At 66.9% G+C, this 19,037-nt stretch overlaps 1 protein-coding gene across 5 annotated transcripts in view; it reads right to left on the reverse strand.

The window, feature by feature from the left end:
- SEPTIN9 (septin 9) overlaps positions 1 to 19,037 on the reverse strand; it is a 131,368-nt gene that overhangs the window by 56,798 nt on the left and 55,533 nt on the right. For 4 of the 5 annotated variants that reach the window (XM_070059972.1, XM_070059970.1, XM_070059973.1 and 1 more), the window contains one exon: positions 156 to 791. In XM_070059972.1, coding sequence (XP_069916073.1) covers positions 156 to 791 — 636 coding nt within the window. Of the gene's footprint in view, positions 1 to 155; positions 792 to 16,925; positions 17,078 to 19,037 lie in introns of those variants that run through there. The other variant, XM_070059974.1, reaches the window with a different exon arrangement.

The following is a 19,037-nucleotide window of genomic DNA, read 5'->3' on the forward strand; positions in this document are numbered from 1 at the left end:
CTCAAGTCCCCTTTGGTGTCACCAGGGGACAGAGGCCCCAACGTCCCCGGCCCTGTATGCTAGCTGCTCCCCCACCCACGTGTGGCGTTTCCCCTGGAAACCCCGCAGCCAAGCCCCCCAACAACACGGGGAGGACCCCGGCCTCTGCCACTCACCTTCCTGGTTCCGGGGCGGGGCCTCAGCCGTCAGCTGGGGCTTGGGCTCCAGCCTGCTCTGCAGTGGGGCCCCGGGGGCGGGCTCTGAATTCTCCAGCATCTGGGGCGGGACAGGGGACGCGGGCGCCTCAGCCGGCTTGGGCACCTGGATCTCCACCCTCCTGGGGGCTGCGTCGGTAGTGGGCACCTCGGGGACCTTGGAGGCAGGGGGCTCCATCCTGCGGTGAGCGGCCTCCTGGGGCTTCCCGATGGTGATCTCCGTTCTCCGCGGGGCGGGCTCCGGCGTCTTGTGGCCCAGCGCTTCGGCCCGCTTGAGCCCGAACCGGGCCGGCCCGGCGGCGGCGCTGGAGTTCTCCACCTGCTTGGACGAGATGTCGATGGAGAGCTCCGTGCGCCGGGACACGGGCTCGGCGGCCTTGGGCCCCGACAGCTCCACCCTGCGCAGGGACGCCTTGGGCGAGCGCTGGCTCAGGGAGTCTCCATGGCGGGCTCCGGGCTCCGAGTTCCTCACGCCCAGGTCCTGGAATTTCTGGGTGGAGCTGGCCACGGTGGCCCGGAGCAGGGGAGTCTGGACCCTCCGGGGCGGAGTGGAATTGGGCGTCTCGACCTCCTCGACCTCAAAAGATCTTTTCAAGGCTGAAAAACAAAGAGGCCGTGGTGAGTGGCCAGCCAGCGGGCACTCGGGGGTGCTGCCCTCCCGCAGAACGACAGCTGGGGCGCACAGCCGGGGCCCCGGGGGACTTGCGGTCCTAAGGCACCATCCTGAGGCTGGCGGCAAGGACGCCGCCTCCCCCATCCTGTCACCACCACGGCGTGAGGGTGACGGCACGGCTCCATCTGCACGAGGCTCTGGCTCCCGGGGAACCTCTGATTCCCCCTTGCTGTGGCTTCCTTATCCCTCACCTCCAGCCCCGGCACACAGGCGGCGAGATGACCATGATCCCCGCCCCCCAACCAGAATCACAACCACATGGCAACAGCAAATCAACCCGAACACCAACGGCTGACGCTGGGTGTCTGCTGTGCCCAGCCACACCTGCCCTCCCCCCACCCCGCAACGATCTGGTGACTTAAAGAACATGATTACGCCCCTGGTTACACGTGGGAAACTGAGGCGGGCTGGGGGAGGGGGTTACTGAGGCTGAGAGTTAAAGAGGCAGAGCCAGACGGAGGCGGCCAGGCTCCACCAGCTGACCGCCCAGGGCCCCGGCTCAGGCTGCACTCACAGGCCCCAGCCTGGTCTGAGCTCCGGGACCTCCGCCCCCCACACCCACCCTGGAGCCCGGCGTTTCCTGCCGGCCACGCTGCCATCTCGGCCGGGATCACTCCCTCCGAGGCAGTGCCATGCCCACAATCCCAGCAACCACACGCCAACGAGAACCAGCTGCTCGGGCCCCGCGGCCCACGTGGCAGACCTTCCCCGGCCCTCTCCCAAGTGTCCCCCCCCCCCCGTGCACAGGGACAAGCGCCAGCAGCTGCACCCCAGCGCCCAGCCACAGCTTTCCAGCAGCCCCTCCTTCCAGGGTTCTCTCCTCCAAAGGCAAACACAGCCCTCGTCCTGCCCACGGCCAGAGACTCCCTGAAGAGACCAGAGGCCGGGGGCGGCCAAGAGGCGGGTGGCCGGGGCGTGTGCCTCAGGAGCAGGGGAGGGCGGAGGGGAGGAGGGCCACATCCCTGATACCTGGGCCCCAGGACTTGGGGGACCCGCTCTGAACCCTGGGCGGTGCTCCTTGGTGGGCAGGGGAAGGGATAAAACCCTGGGTCATCAAAGCTCAACTGCCCCCCAGGCCACAGAAAGGGAGTCACCGCGTGCCCTGTTCAGGGCACCTGCTGCTCAGTGCCCTGCAGGAACACAGGTCACGGTGGCCAGAGCTGACGTCACAGGAGTCGGGAAACCCGACTGGCATGCGGCAGTTCCTGATCTGTAGCTGTGGGCACGAGGCCAAATGAGCCCCTCTTGAGCCCCACAGTCCCCAAAATCGCACCCCCGGGCTGCGCTGCCTGCAGGTGCAGCCTGTGACGATGCTGGGTGATGCACGCCGGCTGGGGGTGCGGTATCCTGAGCCTGGGTACCAGGGAGGTGCCAACCCCCCTGCCCACCAAGGGGCCGTCAACAGAGCTGCACCCTCGGGCAAGGTCAGAGTTGCTGGCCCTGCCCACAGCCCAACACTTGGTGCCCACACTGCATCCTCGTGTGGCTCCCTCTGGGGGGGTGATCGGGTGCACCCCTGCCTCCAGCCCACTGCTGGAACCGCCAAGTGCTGCCTCTCTGTCCTGAGACCCCTCCCAAGTTGGGGGGCTTCTCCCTGCCCACCTTCGGCACAGGTCCTCATGGCTGAGTTGGAGAACAGAGCCCAGACCGGTGAACGCCTTTCCCAGGTTTGACCAGGCCACGCAGGAGACCCCACCCTGGGAGTCCCACCTGGCAGCACCCCCACCGGTGACCCCACACTGAGGCAAAGGCCCCGCTGGTTCGTGCTCCTGGTGGCGGCTATGGGCCACACGCAGTGAGCAGCTCCAACCAGACCCACACGCGTGTGCACATACACACGGAGCATTCTGGAACAAAGGGGCCCTCTCCCTGGCTGGGGCCTCTCTTCCTTCAGACCTCTGCGTGGCCCACTCCCCTCACCTTGGCCTCACACAACACACACGCGTGTGGACATACATGCGTGCTCTCCCCAGCCACCCTGTGCTTTCACAGCACACCCGCCTCTCAGGCCACTGTCCTCACCGCCTGGCACTGTCATCTGGACAAGCTTGCTGTCCAGCACCACCCCACCCCCACTGGGACGACCTCAGAGGACTGGTCCCCCAAGGGAGCCCTGCCCACGGGGGCGGCCACTGCTCGGTCCTGGGGGCATCCGCCTTCCCAGACACGAGTCGCAGCTGGATGAAGAGGCCCCCGCTTGCGCCCGCCCCATCAAACACCACACCCCCACCCACCAGGCTCCCTCCAGCCTCTTCCCAGAGCTGTCCCGGCCCCCGCAGCCCCCAGGGCTCCTCCAGCATCTCCTGACCACCTGATGAGCTGTGGAGAGCATCTGGGCCCTGGGGAACCGAGCAGGACCCCAGGGCCCTGAGCCCACTCTCCAGCCCTCCCTTGGGGCTTCCAGAAAATTCTCCAAAGCCAGGAGTGGGTTTTTCACTGCAGGCGGCCCAGGGATGGGCCCCGCCCCCCAGCCTCACCCCTGGCCTCTGCCCAGCGGCCGAGGGTGGAGGGGGAGGCCCTCCCCCGACCCAGGTCACCCTGCTCCCCACCCAGTCCCACCCCCCATTCCTTCTTGGAATCACCCAGACCCCCAGATGGTGGGAGCAGCCGTCCAGGGAGTAATGTGGCAGAGTCCCATGGGAACACTTGGCAGTGGTGAGATGGCGTCCCAGGCAGGCTTCGCGAGGGGAGCTCTGGGTACGGCTGCCGCCCCTAGAGCGCCTGCCTGGAAACCATTAGGCCTCAGCCTCTCCCCCACAATCCACCAGGTTCCCCAGCGCCTGCACTCACAGCTGGCCCCTTGCCGGGGTGGACGCCTCCAGAGATGCCCCTCCCCCACCCCACGGGGACAGGTGTTTTCCACTTGACTCATCTCCCTTCCCTGCAGGGGAGCAGCAGCCAAGGGGGTCTGTGGGCGGCCACGGAAGCCAGCAGTCCTGAGTGTGCCACGAGTGGATGTGAGATGCACATCGGGTTGGGGGACCAGCTGGCGGTCACTGGCCGATGGGCCCTTCACCCGCGCAGTGGGGCAAGCACTGGGCAGCTTCCTCCCCTGTCCACAGGAAGTCAACACAACCAAAGGGCACCCAGAGGGGACTTCTGTGCCTGAGCAACACAGGGCTGGAGTATGGAGACGGTCTGCACTGGCCCTGGGAGGGGGAGACACAGCCAACCCCACCGGGCAGCCCACGGCCCCCTGCTCTGTGAAGTCAAACCCATAAAGCCCGGATCAGACCCCGCCTGCTGCCCGAAGCCGTCCCTGGCCCCTGGGACTCACTCCCAAGAATTTGATCAGAAGCAGAGAGATGGATGAGCAGGCTAGAACCACGGCCACGGCCACCAGCTGGGTTTCTGCCGAAGTCCTGCATGGTCGTCAGAACCACACATCGGAGGATGAGAAATGCCCAAATACGAAGTAAAAACAGCAGGACACAGGATGCATGCGAAGATCCGAACCCCACGTCCCACACACATGTGCAGCCTGCACACGGGCACACGCAGGCACACGCCCGCGCCGAGGGGAAATGACCCTCGGCTGGGACCATGGTGGGTGTTCCTGCCGCCAGCACTGCACGCGGCCTGCTTGAGACATTCAGGGGATAAAACACTCAGCGCTGTTTGTGCAAAGCGCACCTTGCTGCGAACAAGCTGGGGGGTAGGGTGGGTAACCCGGCACGATGGGAAATAATGCCCAGTCCCCTGCTGCCCCCAAGGCCCAGGCCGGGGGCCCCTAACTAGCACCCCCCCCCCGCCCCGCAGTGCAGAGCTTCCCGCGGTGCCCACCGGGGCTGAGCAGCCGAGGCCTGGGTCTGGGCCTGTTTAGGGAGGAATGTGTGGCCGCACAAGGGACCATTGTTAAGGCTCGGCTCTGACCGCAGGCTGCTGCAAAACTCTCCCGGCCCTGAAACCGGATCGAGCACTTCCTGGTGCAACCTTAGGCCTCAAAGCCCAGGACAAATGTCTTGCGGAGAAATGCGAGACCAAGGTCAAAACAAAGCCATGTGGGGCTCCCGCAGGAGGGGCCCCGCAGCTGCGGCCCGCACGGGGTCAAGCTCCGGCTCCGGCTCCAGGAATGCCGGCCCTGGTCAGGCCAGTCTCCTCCAGCGCAACGAGGCTCAGCCTGTCCCTGAACAAACAGGGCTGCCCCAGGGCCGGGTCAGGGGCCAGGGAACCCAGAGAGACGGCGCCAGGGAGGCCGGGCCCTGTTCCCTGCTCTGAGGGCTCAGGGAAGCCCCACCCCCAGCGGCCCATGGGCTCCGGGGAAGCAGCTGACCTCCCCACACCCCTTTCAGGACCAGGAGCAGTCAGGCAGCTGGGCAGGGCGCCAGTCTGGCCAGGGGGACCTCCCATCTGAGGCGGTGGCGGTGCCGTCCACTGGAGCAAGGGAGACAGAAGAGTCGGCCAGTGGTCCCATGGCTGCCACAAAGGCGGGACCAGGTCTGGGGACGTAGGACACCCAGGGTGCAGAAGACAATTCCAGGAGCTAAAGGGCGGCCCCTGGGCTGGGGAGCCCCTCCAGGCGGGCGGGGACAGCAGCGTGTGCCACGCCCACAGCACACTTCTCTGAGTCTCCCAGCGTCACCCACAGGAACCAAGGCGACAACAAGGTAGCACCAGGCACAGGCACGGTGTGCGGCAGGCTGGGCGTGCCCCCGAGGGTGGGTGTGGCCAGCCCACCTTGGGCCCTACCCCTGTCAGTCCCACCTCCCTGACCTCAGCTGTCTGCCCTGGTGCCCCAGCCAGGCAGGCAGGAAGGAGTTAACACGGCGGCCTCAGCCAAGGGCTGGAGTCTCATGCCCCCCCCCCCCCAGCGGGCACCCAGGGGCGTGGTCTGCGGTCTCCCTGGTGAAGAGAGACTCTGGGGCCAGGTAGAGGGAGGCAGACTCAAGACCCGGAGGAGGACGTAGCCAGTGACGGGGCGGGCAGTGTTTGCAGGAAGCAAAACAGCCCAAAAGGAAGGCCTTAAAAATAGATGGCGTGCAGCCGCCAGGGAAGTCGGTACGCGGGTCCAGGAGAACACGGACGGGGACAGCAGGCAACCGTCCACATAGACAGAGGAAGCTTTCCCTCCTTGGAGGGCCACAGGCGGACATCTCAGGCCGGGGAGGGTTTGGGAAGACAGCGCAAGGGCACTGCTCCCACAGCACCCCCCACCCCGATTCTGCCCCCTCCCCACTCCTGGGCAGCAGCAGCCGATGAACCCGCCCTGGGCTGGCCCGAGGCTGGGGCTGGGGGCCCCATCCACACAGTCCCTGCTCCCCGGGCAAGGAGGAACCGCTGCCCCAGACCCACGCGTGCAGGCGCAGGGCGAGCCAACGGCGTCTCTGCCCTCGCCGGGGTCTCTGCAGCCAGGGAGAAGCCAGGGAGCCCGGTCAGCCCCCGGCAGGGCCCAGGCCGCCCGCCCGTCCAGTCTGATGATGGTCCCGGCTTGGCTGCTTTCTCTTGGCCACAGCTGCCCCTGACCTGGCGGATGCCGGCACCCCAGGGTTCCTGCCACCACAGCTCCCACCCAGGAGGCCCGGCCCACTCTGGATTTCCCAGATGCGGCCAAGGAAAGGAAACAAGCCCCCTCCCTCCCTCCCTCGGCAAGCGCCCAGAGGGGCCCCTGGAAGGGGACCCCAGCCCAGCCTCGGGCACGGCCGGCGGCAGCATCGGACACAAGCAGGAGGGCGGCCGGCGGCAGCCATGGTCCACAGCTGGCCCTCGGGACCCCAGGCCTCCTCGCCCAGCATCACCGTGCTGCTGTCCCCCGCTGGACAAAGCCCCCGGGCAACCTGGCAGTGCGGACACAGCCTGACCCCCTGCCTCTGCCCCTGCCTTGAGCCACGACAGAAAAGGGGCCGGTGGGGTCTCTGTAGCCACGCAGAGTCTGCTCCGCGCCTGCACAGGACCAGCGACGGGCTTGCCGAATGTGCAACAGGCTCTCCCGAAATGCTGCATCTAAGTTCCAGCTCCTGGGCCAGGCCTTTGGCGCCCCCGGGGACGCCCCGCCCCCACCCCGTAGGGGAGGGCCTGGATTTGAGTCCTCTCCTGGATTTGAGTCCCAGCTCCTCTCCCACTCCAGCTCCCTGCTAACACACATCCTGGGAGGCAGCAGATGATGGCTCAAGGACTGGGGTCCCTGCCACCCATGTGGGAGGCCCGGATGGAGTTCCCGGCTCCTGGCTCTGGCCCGGCCCAGCCCTCACTGTTATAGGAACTTGGGGAGCGAACCACTGGATGGAAAATCTCTCTCTGCCTTTCAAATAAGTAAACAAGTAAATACATAAATGCTAACCCTCAGAACCTGTAAACATGGCACGACTCGGCACAGGGATTTTGCAGGACAGTTTGGGGTCTGGACACGAGCCTCCTGGATTCAGATGAGCCCTAAATCCATGACGAGGCCACCGTGCGAGATGGAACAGGAGGCAGCCACCCGGGGATGGGGGAGAAGGGCATGGCCTGATGGAGGTGCCAGCAACAGGTCTCCCGCGAAGCAGCAGGCTGTCCCCCAGAGCCCGGCTCCACGGGGACCCCCACTCCTTGGTTTTGTGCGCCTGGCCTGCATCCAGAGCTGTGAGAGGAGGCCGTCCTACTGCCCCCAGCTCGGCTGTCCCAGGAGACAGACGCACCAACAGACCCTGGGGAGGAACGGGGCGGGGGAGGGGGAGGCCGGGAGCCTGCAGCGTCAGCCCCTTCAGTTCTGCAGTGCCCTGCGGCTTCCGAAGCCACTTCCTGCAGATGATTCACTGGTTCTGAGAAGGCTGCCCTAGAGGGGGGCTGCGGCAGGCCTGGCCAGGCCGCGGGGCTGCCCCCAACGTCCACGCCCGTGGGTCAAGGCACCCAGCACCCTGCCTTCCGGGACGGCCCCTGCCACCCCAGGCGCCCCACGCCAGTCACTCCCCACGTCCTCTCCCCTCCAAGTGTTCACAGGGGGCTGGGTTATGCGGCTGCCCTGGCTGTGGCCAGTGCTGTCCCACCAGGGTCAGGAGCCCCCTCGAGGCCCCCGAAGGCACAGCCGCCCGGCGCTTCCACTCCAGGCCGGAGTCTCAGTCAGTGCTCCAAGGGCAGCCCTGCTCCAGGCCAGGCCTCCCCAGGGGACAGAACTGCCGTGGCTCGCTCCTGCCATCACCTTGTGCCCCTGGGGCCATCCCAGAGGGACTTTAAAAATGGCTCTAAGCGGGGGCCAGCGCTGTGGCACAGTGGGCTAAGCCTCTGCCAGCAGTGCCGGCATCCCATACGAGTCCCGGCTGCTCCACTTCCGACCCAGCTCTCTGCTGTGGCCTGGGAAAGCAGCAGAAGATGCCCAAGTCCTTGGGCCCCTGCACCCACGTGGGAGACCTGGAAGAAGCTCCTGGCGCCTGGCTTTGGACAGGCCCAGCTCTGGCCGTTGCGGCCATCTGGGGAGTGAACCAGCGGATGGAAGACCTCTCTCTCTGTCTTTCCCTCTCTCTGTAGCTCTGCCTCTCAAATAAGTAAATACAAAATCTTAAAAAAAAAAAAAAAAAGTGGCTCTAAGATGCTGGGCTTCCCTGATTGTTCACAGAAAGCGACAGGCATGGGAGGGGGCAGGGGAGGAAGGAGCCTCAGCCACGAGTGAGGGGACGCTGGGCACAGAAGGGGCATCCCGCGGCTCAGGCTGGGGCCACCAGCGCAGCCCCGAGAGAAGCGGCTCCTCCCCCGAAGGCTACACGGACGGGGGCGGGTCTGGGTCTGGGAAGGGAATGACGGGGGCTCAGGGGAGCCCCCAAGGCTGCACAGACCCCAGGGCTGCAGCTCTCCTGGGCTCCCACAGCCTTTGGGGAGCCGCAGACGACCCCGTCCCGTCACCGCTGACTTCCTGTCTGCGGAGTGAGAACCCAGGGTCTGGCTCCAGGTCACAGCACAGCCGCTCCACCCCACGCCACAGCAGAGCCCCCGCCGCCTGGCGACCCACCCCTTGCTCCTCGTCCCCATGCCCAGGCTCCCAACCCCTACCCCATGACTTTATGCTCCCCCAAATTCCACCTCCGGTGTGCTCTCTGCCATCTGCAGAGGCCCCCTCAGGGCTCCCGGGACACAGCTGCCCGGGGACTCCTGGTCTGGCCCTGCCCACGGGGTAGTCATCCCACGAGGGACCAGGACCGGTCAGGATCTGCTCCGTGGCATGGGAGGGGTCAGCATGTGGGTCCAGTTCCCTGGTCCAGTGCCTGAGGAAGCGGCCATTCCTGGGGTGCCCAGCCAGAGGCGGGCCCCCTGCCTCCCCCGCCCCTCCCCTGTTGGGGGAAGTGATAAAAGCACTTTAAAAATGCAAAACACCCACCCAGCACCAGGGGCCACCTGGCCCAGGTGGAGGCATCCATTAATCACGATGGCAGAGAGGGGCCTCTGAGGGCTCCGTGCGTGGCCTGGGGGCCCAGGCCAACCCAACCTCACCCTAATTACAGGGGGCGGTGACCCCGGGAGCAGAGTTCAGGCTCCGGTCAGCCAGCACCCAGGGGCCAGCTGCTGCCCAGGCCTCCTGGCCAGGGAGGGGTCGGGGGTCCGTGCTGCCGCATGTGGGGGTGAGGACAGGGACCTCACAGCTCTGCACAGACCTAAGCCACTTGCCTGCTCTGGTGTCTGCTGACCCTAAGGCTGGGCGGGGGGGGGGGGGGGGGCTTGGTTTCCATCCTCCAGGACAAGAGGAGCCACAGGGTGGGGCCTGCCATGCAGGGGAGGCCACAGCAGGACGCCACGCAGACTGGGGAGAGGGACGGGCCCATCTGTCTGGGCTCTCACGGGGGACATGAGACCCCCGGGGAAAACCCCAAGCTCATCAAGCTCCAGAAGCTCCTTGGGAACCCAAGTCAGCAGGGGTGCGGCCGGAGCAGGTGGAATCCTAGGCTTCCCCAGGGAGCCGCCCGCTGGGGTCTCTACAGGGGAGGTGGGGGTGGGGCCCAAAGAGGAGAGGGGCTGAGACTGGGGAAGGGGAGACTGAGATGTCGGGGCGGTTCTGCCTCCTGGGAATGGGGGCTGGGGGAGGGGCTGGACCTCCTGCCTGGCCTCTGACCCCAGAATGACCAGCGCTGGACGCTGGTCCCCAGGACGGGCAGCAGGCACCAGTACCTCGGCTCTACCCACGCTGAAGAGGGGAGCCGAGTGGGTGTGCAGGGGAAGAGTGTTGGTCCCCTCCCAAGACACAGCCAGTGGGGGCCCTGCTGCCATGTGCCACGGCACACACGGAACCACAGGCCACTCGGAGCCACCCAGCCTGGGACATCAGGACTGGTCCCGCCCTCCCCAACGTTCATCCCACTCACCCAAGCCTTGAACATTCTGTTCCCACAAGGGTCGGCCACCGCAGCCACTGAACAGGCCCAGAAGCAGAGGGTCCATGCAGCTGTCCTCAGCCACCTGCAGGGGCGGCTACCCGGGGTCTACGTTCTAGACCCAGTGGCCAGTGCCTTACAAGGGGACGCCAGACACAGAGAGAGACGGATCGGCCACGGACGGCGAGCCGGGAGGAAGCGGCCGCAGCCAGCCCTGCCCACACCTGCGTCTCCCAACAGGTGCTCCCCATGGCTGGGGCCTTCCCTGCAGGATGGCGCCGGGTGCCCAGGCCCTCCCTGGTCACGTGCACTGGCTGTGCCCACCCCCACCCCTCCGCCAAGCTTCCAGACGGCAAATGTTCGCTCTCTGCCCTGCTCGTGCCCACATCTGGAGCCGCCACGTCCCCATCGGGTCTCGCACTCAAGGCTTCACGGAAAGTCCCTCCCAAGGGGGCGCCGGCCCCCTGTACAGCCTGCACTTTCTTCCCAGGAGGGGCAGCCCAGACACGGTCTTGGACAGGCAACATGGGACCCTGCGGTCGACGACCTGCTTGGCTGTGGTGGACGGGTAACCCCCTCAGGACCACCCCCACCCCACACACAGAAGACCCTACTGCTGTGCCGCAGGCTGGGGGCAGGGGGCAGGGAGGGAAAGACAAGGAATTGTTTACAACAAACGCTAAACCCTGGGTGCAGAGAGCTCCCTGGCCGACCCAGGTACCCCTCCTGCAGCCAGCTGTCCCATGACCTCTGACCTGCCTGCCAATCACCACTCCACCTTGTGAAGCCCCAGGCAGCAGGGCCCTGCCCACCAGCAGCTGCAAGGGACATCAGGTGAGAAAAGGGCCAAGGGGTCGGCGCTGTGGTGCAGCAGGTAAAGGCAGCGCTGGCATCCCCTGTGGGCACTGGTTCGAGTCCCGGCTGCTCCACTTCCAATCCAGCTCCCTGCTGTGGCCTGGGAAAGCAGTAGAGGAGGGCCCCAGTGCTTGGGCCCCTGCACCCACGTGGGAGACCCGGAAGAAGCTCCTGGCTTCAGCCTGGCCCAGCCTCTGCCATTGCAGCCATCTAGTGAACCAGTGGACGGAAAATCCATCTCTCTCTCTCTCTCTCTCTGTCTCTCCTTCTCTCTCTAACTCTGCCTTTCAAATAAATACAACTTGAGGAAGAACAAGAGGAAGAAGAGGGCCAAGCCCACAGGTGTCTAGAAATGAGCAGCAGGGACCCGAGCCACCAGCCAGAGGCCCGTGAGAGGCGCGGGGGGCAGGGCACGGGGAGAGCCTGTCGCCCACAGGACTGCAGGCGGAGCCTCCTCCTCTTCTTAACCAGAGAGGAAAAGCTTCAGCGCTCCAGTGGCCGGGGGCAAGCGCACGCCATCTGCGCCCCACCCCAGGCAGCGAGATGACCCCTCCGGCCTCAGTTTCCTGGGGAGGAACAGGAAGGGCTGGACTGGGAGGTCCCTTCCAGTCCGGACACAGCACCCCCACAAGGGCCGTTTCAAGGTCTGCTGCGGGCTCCCAGGGACACTCACTCCGGAGCCAACTTGGCCCAGCAGGTGCCAAGCCCAGCTCAGCGGATGGGGCCTGGCCAGCCGTGGACAGGGCAGCCAGCCCGCCTTGCCCTCCTGGGTGGAGGGAAGGACAGCAGTGGCCCTGGCCCACTTTCCCCACGGCTGCAGGCGAGCTGGGCAGAGCCAGCCAGGGCCTGGGGACCCCCAGCGCCTCTCAAGCCTGGAGGGAGGGCGGCTGGGGGAGTTGCCTTTCTTTCTCAGAATAAACTTTTCAAAATAATCCCTTTTCTCCCTCACCACTCAAGCAATTAAGTCCTGCACAGAACACTTGCAAAACTCAGAAAAACACAAGAGGAACAAAACCTATGACCTGCCCCCGGGGGGACCTCCAGGCCCTCCTGGGAGTCCCACCAGAAGGAAGCCCCCAAGACAGCCCTGGTGAGACCGCGGAGCTGCCCCCACTTCCGGGCAGTCAGCCAAGGACAATGACCAGCGTCAGCCACCACAGCTCCTGTGTGACAAGGGGGCGTGGCCATCAAAGTCCCCAAACCTTCCCAGGGGCTGGCTTCGGGCACCTGCTACAGGAAGCAGGCAGGAGGCTCCCGCCGGGGGTCACAGTCGCCACTGCCTGCCGCCCCCCCCTCCAGGGCCTCACATCCTGCCTGGCACGCGGAAGTCTGAGAAGGGTTTGCTGCGCCCAACCCGTGGCCGTCCGCACTTCCTGAGCTCATCCCGTCACCGCCTGAGACGGTGAACGACTCTCGTCCCCATTTGACGGATGGGGAACCGAGGCCCGGAGGGGCAGACTCACTCAGCATCGCAGTGAGGCAGGAGGGAGACGGATGGACGGGAGCCAGAGGCTCCACCCCCTGTGCTCAGCTCCCCTCTGGGGGCGACACCCCCTGCCACATCCCCACCGCCTCCACCCCCGCCCCAGTGTTCCGGCCACCCTGCTGGTTCCCCACGCTGGCTCAGAACCCCGCTGTCCCCACGGGGCTGCATCGCACCCAAGCAGGGGTCAGCCTGCCAGGGAGACGCGAGGACAGGCCCCTGGAAGGTGGCACCAGGCAGGGGGCCAGGGAGCGGGGCCTGGCAGCAGGGAGTGGTGCTCAGTACAGGGGTGAGGCCGGACGCCCTGGGTCTGTAGCCGGCACCTCAGCCTCGGCCACCCAGCCAGGCTCCCGGGGGATTAAGACACCTCGCACACGCAGCACGCGGCCACGGGGGCAGGGTGGCAGGCTGGGTGCTCCTTATTGAAAGGACAAGCTCTGTCAGGGGCGGGGCCGTGGGGCGCGGAGGAGGGGGATGGGAGGGGGAACAGCTGGAAGGCTGGGATTTGGGTCAGACAAAGAATGCATGAGGGAGGGAGGGGAAGCGGGGAGGGAGGCCAGGGCAGTGACAGCTGGCTCCTCCAGGGCCCCTCTCCCCCGCTGAATACCTGAGCGCCCCCAGCCCCAGTCCCTCACCACTGTCCCCACCCCCAGCTGCAGGGACTCCAGGCTCCCCACCCCCACCCCGGCCCAGCCCCTGAGGTTTCTTTTGTAGTTTGGAAAAAGAAAAAGAAAAAAGCTGTCACTTCCACCCAGCCGCCCTCCTAAGTTTACACTCAGCGGCCCTCTGGGCTCTGCAGGCCTCCTGCCAGGATCCCGCACTCCGCTGGGCAGATGACCGCTTGGTACCCGCCCCCGCCCCCGCATGGGGCTGGGTCCTGAAACCACCCTCTCCTGAAGTCCCCCCCCCCAGGTCACCACCCACGCCGCAGAAACAGCCCTTCACCCCCTGCCCAGGGCACCTGCGCCAGGTGGGGGCACACAGGGGCGCCCACACAGAGGACCAAAAGCAGCTGGCCGGGGTTGAATGCCTGGCAAATTCCTACTCCGGTCTCTGGTTAGGTGGCCCTTCCTCCAGGAAGCCCTCCTGAGTCCCACCCCCTCTCCTGGACACACGCCTGGGCCCTCAGTGACTAGCACAGAACTGGCACTCAGCTGTCACCCACAGCCAGCTGCGAAGAAAACAGATGGAAGAGCCTCCCCCCACCGACGCCCTCCTGGCCCGTGGAGCAGACCCTCGTCTCCACTGCCCACAAGGACCCCCACCCCCACCCGGGCACGGGTGGTGGGCAGGGGGCTCCCAGCACTTCGCTTTGAACTAAAGGAAAAAACCAAGCCCGACTCGTTTCCACCACGTGCTGCCGCCCGACCTTCCGAGGGGGACAAGGGGCAGGGGCCAGCGGAGGCCAGCAGGGAACTCGGCCCTTCCAGGCCTGGTCTGGAGCCAGGAAAACTCATCCTGTGTTTCTGTAGATATCAGTCCCCAGGGGACGCAGAGCAGGGCCGGCCTGCCCCTCACAGGGAAACTGCCCACCCACGTGGAACGTCGGACCCAACACCCCTGCAAGGGAGGGGGGGGCACGTTTTCTTTGGGGGAAGGGGAGTCCTGCCTGGGAAACACGGAATAGACCAGAAACTCTCTCTCTCTGACAAGGGCGGCTCTCTGGGGAGGCCCCCCACGAGCCTGCAGGGGTAATTCAGGCACCCAGGGAAGAACCCCGGGAAGAGGCGGTGTGGGGTCTCACTCCCGGCCATTCCGGGCGCCCCGGGAGTCGCTGTGGCCTCTGCGTTTATGTTCCCACTGGTCTTCCTCTGAGCCTCAGGGCGCTGGCAGCACTTTTGAAAGTGACCACACACTGGAAGCTTCTAGACCGTCTGCTGGTGCCGTCTGGACAGGGTCTCCAGGCTCCGTCCCGGGGGGAGCAAAACAGCCGGAGCCCAGAAATGCCCCCGGCGCCGGGGGGTGCCTGCAGGCCAAGGGGGGGCTCTCTGGCTGGAGGGAGAGCCCCAGCACGCAGCCGCACAGCAGCTCCGAGGACCTCCAAATTTGGGAGAAACCAAGAGGGTGCTGGAGCGAGCTGCGGTGTGGCCACTTTCCCCCGGGGCTTGCACAGGAGCCCAGCGCCCCGCTGGCCTTTGGGGACGGGCACAACAAAAATGACGCCGCCTGGACGTCCCCCAGCCTGCACACGCAGCCCAAGGCTCCAGCCACTGACAGGGGGCAGAGGCACAGCCCTGCCCTGGGAGAGGCCAGGCGGGAAGGTGGGGCTATCCCGGGCTTGGGGTCAACATAGATCCCTGGAACCTGGTCCCCAGGCCCTCCCTGCTGCCTCTGTGTGCCTGCCATACCCAGCGAGAACCTGAGACTGTCGGTGGTGGCAAGCCAGCCCCACCCCCTGCACTGCACAGTGACAGAGGGGCGCTGTAGCTATGCACAAAGCAAAGGCGGGGGGGGGGGGGTCACTGTGAGACAAGCTCCGGCTCTGGGCACCCAGGAAACAGCAGGTGGAGAAAGCAGGAGGGGCCCAGGGACAGGCCTGCACTTCCCCTGGCGACCGTCCTGCTGTCCCCAGGGGCACCAGCCCCAGGCGACCGGCTTCCCCAGCACCCAGTCCCCTTCGCTTGCCCACTGGCCCCACAGGAGACAGCTGCAGCTCTGTGCTGTGCCTAGCAAGATCATGCAAGGGCAAAGGGCTCCCAGGCTAGCAGGCGCCCCTCCCTGCCCCATACCCCGTGGACGGTGGCTGCCGGGCCCCGCTGCTGTCTTCACGGTCCAGCCACCCGGCACGTGCCTCTGTCACTGTCAGCACTTGACCCCGCGGCGGGCACGTGGCCCACCCATCTGTGACGCTCAGAGGCAGGGGTGGGGGCAGTGAGGCCCCCAGGGCAGAGTGTGAGGTGGGGGAGGGGCAGGGGGGGTTCTCCAGGCTCTGGTGCTTACGCTGGTTTGCGGCGACGGCATGGGGCCAGCTCGCCTGTGATCTTCAGCCACCCTGTGCATCTCACAGCATCCCCCAACGGGGCGGGGGGAAACTGAGGCTGGGGCTCACGGCTTCCAGACGCCGGCCCAGCCACACGGTCCAGCCTCCCTGAGGCCTCTCCCTGGACACAGACACGGCTGAGCAGACTCTCAGAAGCCTCCTGGGAGTCCCGTGCTACGGAAAGCCCTTCTAGGCTGAGGCCCCCCACTCAGGGAGGGTCACGGGCCCCCCACCCGCCTCTCCCCAGATCCCTGGTCCATCAGCGAAGCTGACTGGCGGGCACTTGCCTGCTCCCTTCTCCCTGACAGGAACGGCCTGGGGCCTGCGCTGGACACGGAGCACCAGGGCAGCCGTGCCGGCAGCCATGGGAACCGCACGTGAGGCCCGGCCCCTCCAGGCTGCAGGCCACACCCCACAAGCCTCCGCGCCTCCTCCCAGAGGTGCCAGGTGCAGGTGCGGGGTGATGGGCTCCACAGGAGGTCTCGGCTTACCAGCAGGCAGGTCTGCACCCAGCACCACCTCGTGGGAGGGGAGGAAGGCGACACTGGGACCCAGGAGGCACCAGTGCCCTTTTCCTGGAGGTGCCTCTGTGGTCTGGTCCCCCCAGGGAGTCCCCCCCCCAAAACCCTGCTATCCCATAGGAAGCCTCCAGGGCACAGCTACGAGGGTCTCCGAAGGGCAGGTGTCGGCCCCCAGCTCGGGCTCAGAGAGCCTGGTGCCGACCTGTAGCTTTCCTCCTGGGCCTGCAACCCAGCCACGGCCAACAGCTGAAGCAGCAGCCCTGCGCTGGCACGGGGGCGGCTTTTGTTACTCACGGAGCCGAGCTGTAATCGTGTTAGCGATAACAGACTTGGCCGAGTTCACGAAAGAACAAGAGGCCGACGGCCCCTGCCTGGCCGCCGACGGCGAGAGGAAGGGCCGCCCTCCTTGCCACCCCATCGTGGGGCTGGGACGGCCACCTCCGTCCTCTCCAGGGGCATCTGTGCCCCCGCGGGGAGGGCGGGGGACGAGACTCTGAAACCCACAGCAGTGAAACACAGGCCCGGCTGCTTGTCCCAACGTCGGGGTCTCCCTCTGAGGGGCGAGGCTGCACCCTCTCCGAGCCCGGGGCACCCCACGGGCACAGCCTGGACAGGGACGGGCTGAAGGCAGGGAGTACAGATGAAGAAAAAAAGAAGCCCCCAGGAGGGGTGATGCCCTCCCGACGGGCAAGGGGCAGCGGCAAGAATCCTACCCGCACCCCCGTTCCACACACCACGCACAGACACCCACAGGTGTGCGCCTCTGGCCTGCGCACCCCGACCCCCAGCCCCGGGCCCCTTCCCTCTGCCCCACAGTGTGTTCCCTGGCCTGGATACTGCCGCCAGCTCCAACCCCCCCAGAAACCCCCCGTGGGGCCTTCGGGTTGGGGGACGGCTGCCCGGGTGTGCCCCGCACTCGCCCACCGGCCTCTGGCCTTCCCACCTACCTTGCCAGAGCCGAGACAGCAGGGGGACACCCGGGGCAGAGACCGCTCCCCAGGGCGCTGCACCGCTCCCGGCCGGGCCGACGCGCCTGCCCCTCTGCCTCCAGCCAACTGCCTCTCCTCACGCCCCAGCCCCTCCGCAGGCCAGCTCCCTCGGGCCACCCTGGCTGCCGCCCGTGCCCCTGACCTCAGTACCCTCCTCCTCCCCCCTGCAATCCTGGCCCAGCTTCCCTCAAGGTCTGCCTGCTCCGTGGCGGATTCTCCCCGTCGGCCAGCAGTGACCTTTCCCTGCCCTGATTTGGAAACCGCCGGTGACGTGCCGGCTCTCCTCCCCCCCCCCCCAGTCCCCACGTCCCACCAACCTTCCACCGGCAAAGCTGCCCACCTCCCACCCCCCCACAAGTCCACGCACGGCAGGCTCACAGGCCACCAGGCAGGGCCACCTTTCTGCCCCCACCACTCACAGCCATGCATGCACACGCGTGTCCTGCGTGCACACGCGCGCACACACTTGCGCTTGGGAAGCCCGGGGTGGGGGGCTTTAAGGCATGGCTCCCCAGCCGGGCTTTGCAGGGCAGGCCATGGGGAGAATGACGCACGCGGGGGACCCAGAAGGTCCGTGGCCCTGCTCCCCGCTTAGGAATCTCTTCCCCAGGAGGCAGGAGGCTGCCAACCGCTGAACCAGGATGGTCTCAATGAGGCCATTGTCTGGGCTGTACCACAGGGTCAAGAAGCCGGCCTGGGAGGCGGCCCAGAGGCCCTCCCAGACAGGCGCACGGACATCCCGCCAGCTCCGCCTCCTCGGGCCACAGAGCTCCCACGGGGACCCCTGCGCTTGTCCCCAGAAAGCATATGGCCCACACAATGCCCCTGGCCCAGCCGCAGAGACCTCCACTCCCGCCAGTCCCCGCGGAGCTGCACGGAGCACCTGAAGGGGGCAGCCGTCTCTCCTCTCCAGCACAGAGCAGGCAGGGATCACACAGACCCGGCCCTGCCCCTGGACACTTGGGTAGACAGATGGCCCCCAGACGAGCGTGGAGGAGCCTTCAGCCTCTGAACAAAGCAAAGCAGGGAGACCCCTAGGAAAAACCCCGACATGGCCAGACCAGCAGGCAGGGCTGAGCCGGCACCGCTCCGCCCACCAGGACTCCTCGTTCCGGATGGGAAGAGCCGAGCAGACAAAGTCCGGGGGAACTTGGGCCCACTCCTCAGAGCCACAGCCAAGGCGCTGGTCCCCACCAGGCACCACCCCCACCCAGCAGATGGAGCTGCGCCCTGGCGACCCTGTGGGCAGCAGGCTCTGGATCCCAGCCCTGGCCCTGGCCCTGGCCCCGGAAGGTGGGAGACTCGGAATGGTCACTTCTGCCTTGGCGGGGCACCTGGAACTCCTTCCAGCCCGGCCGCTCCCCCTCCCCGCCCACCGCGGGGCCTGGCCCGAGGCTGCCTGGGAGTCCCTCCAAGGGGCGGGGGCTCCAGGTCCAGGCAGCCGCAGGCCCGCCCCTCGGTAACCCTGCCCGAGAAGCGCTGGAGACCATTGTGTGCGCTTCCCCAGCGAGCGCGTTATTTACTTCCCGGGCGCAGGACGCGAAGCCCTGGCCGCGGCGGTGGCCGCAGTCACGAGCACGCGCGTGCGCGCGCGCAAGTAGACCGGGACAGGATGCCAGCCCCACGCCGCGGGCGAGACGGCCCCGCGTCTCTCCACGCCGGGCAAACACTTTAAGAGGAGGGCGCCGAGCTGCTGTCCCTGACCGCACACGCGCAAGCCCGGCTCCGGGAGGCGGATGAGGATGTCCCCCAACCCGGATCGGGGCCACAGGTCGCCCCCACGCCGGACCCTGCCGCAGCCTGGGCCTCGTCCGCTCGGGTGCGCCCGGCCCGCCCCAGCGCCGAAGCTGGCGTGGGGGAGGGGAGCGCTGGCCACCCGGGCAGGACGCGGCAGCCCACTGGGTCCGGGGCCTGGAACTCTCTCCCCGTCCAGCCTGAGGCCCCGGCAGCCGCGGTGGAGCGCGGGAGGAGCGAGCCCATGGGCGCCGAGAGTGAAACTGCGCGCCCGGAGGCGGCTGTGCCCCGGCAAACACAAACAACAATGCAAGGAAGGAAGCCCCCGCGGCAGCT

The sequence above is a fragment of the Oryctolagus cuniculus genome, chromosome 17 (genome assembly GCF_964237555.1).
Source record: "Oryctolagus cuniculus chromosome 17, mOryCun1.1, whole genome shotgun sequence".
NCBI classification, from domain to species: Eukaryota; Metazoa; Chordata; class Mammalia; order Lagomorpha; family Leporidae; genus Oryctolagus; species Oryctolagus cuniculus.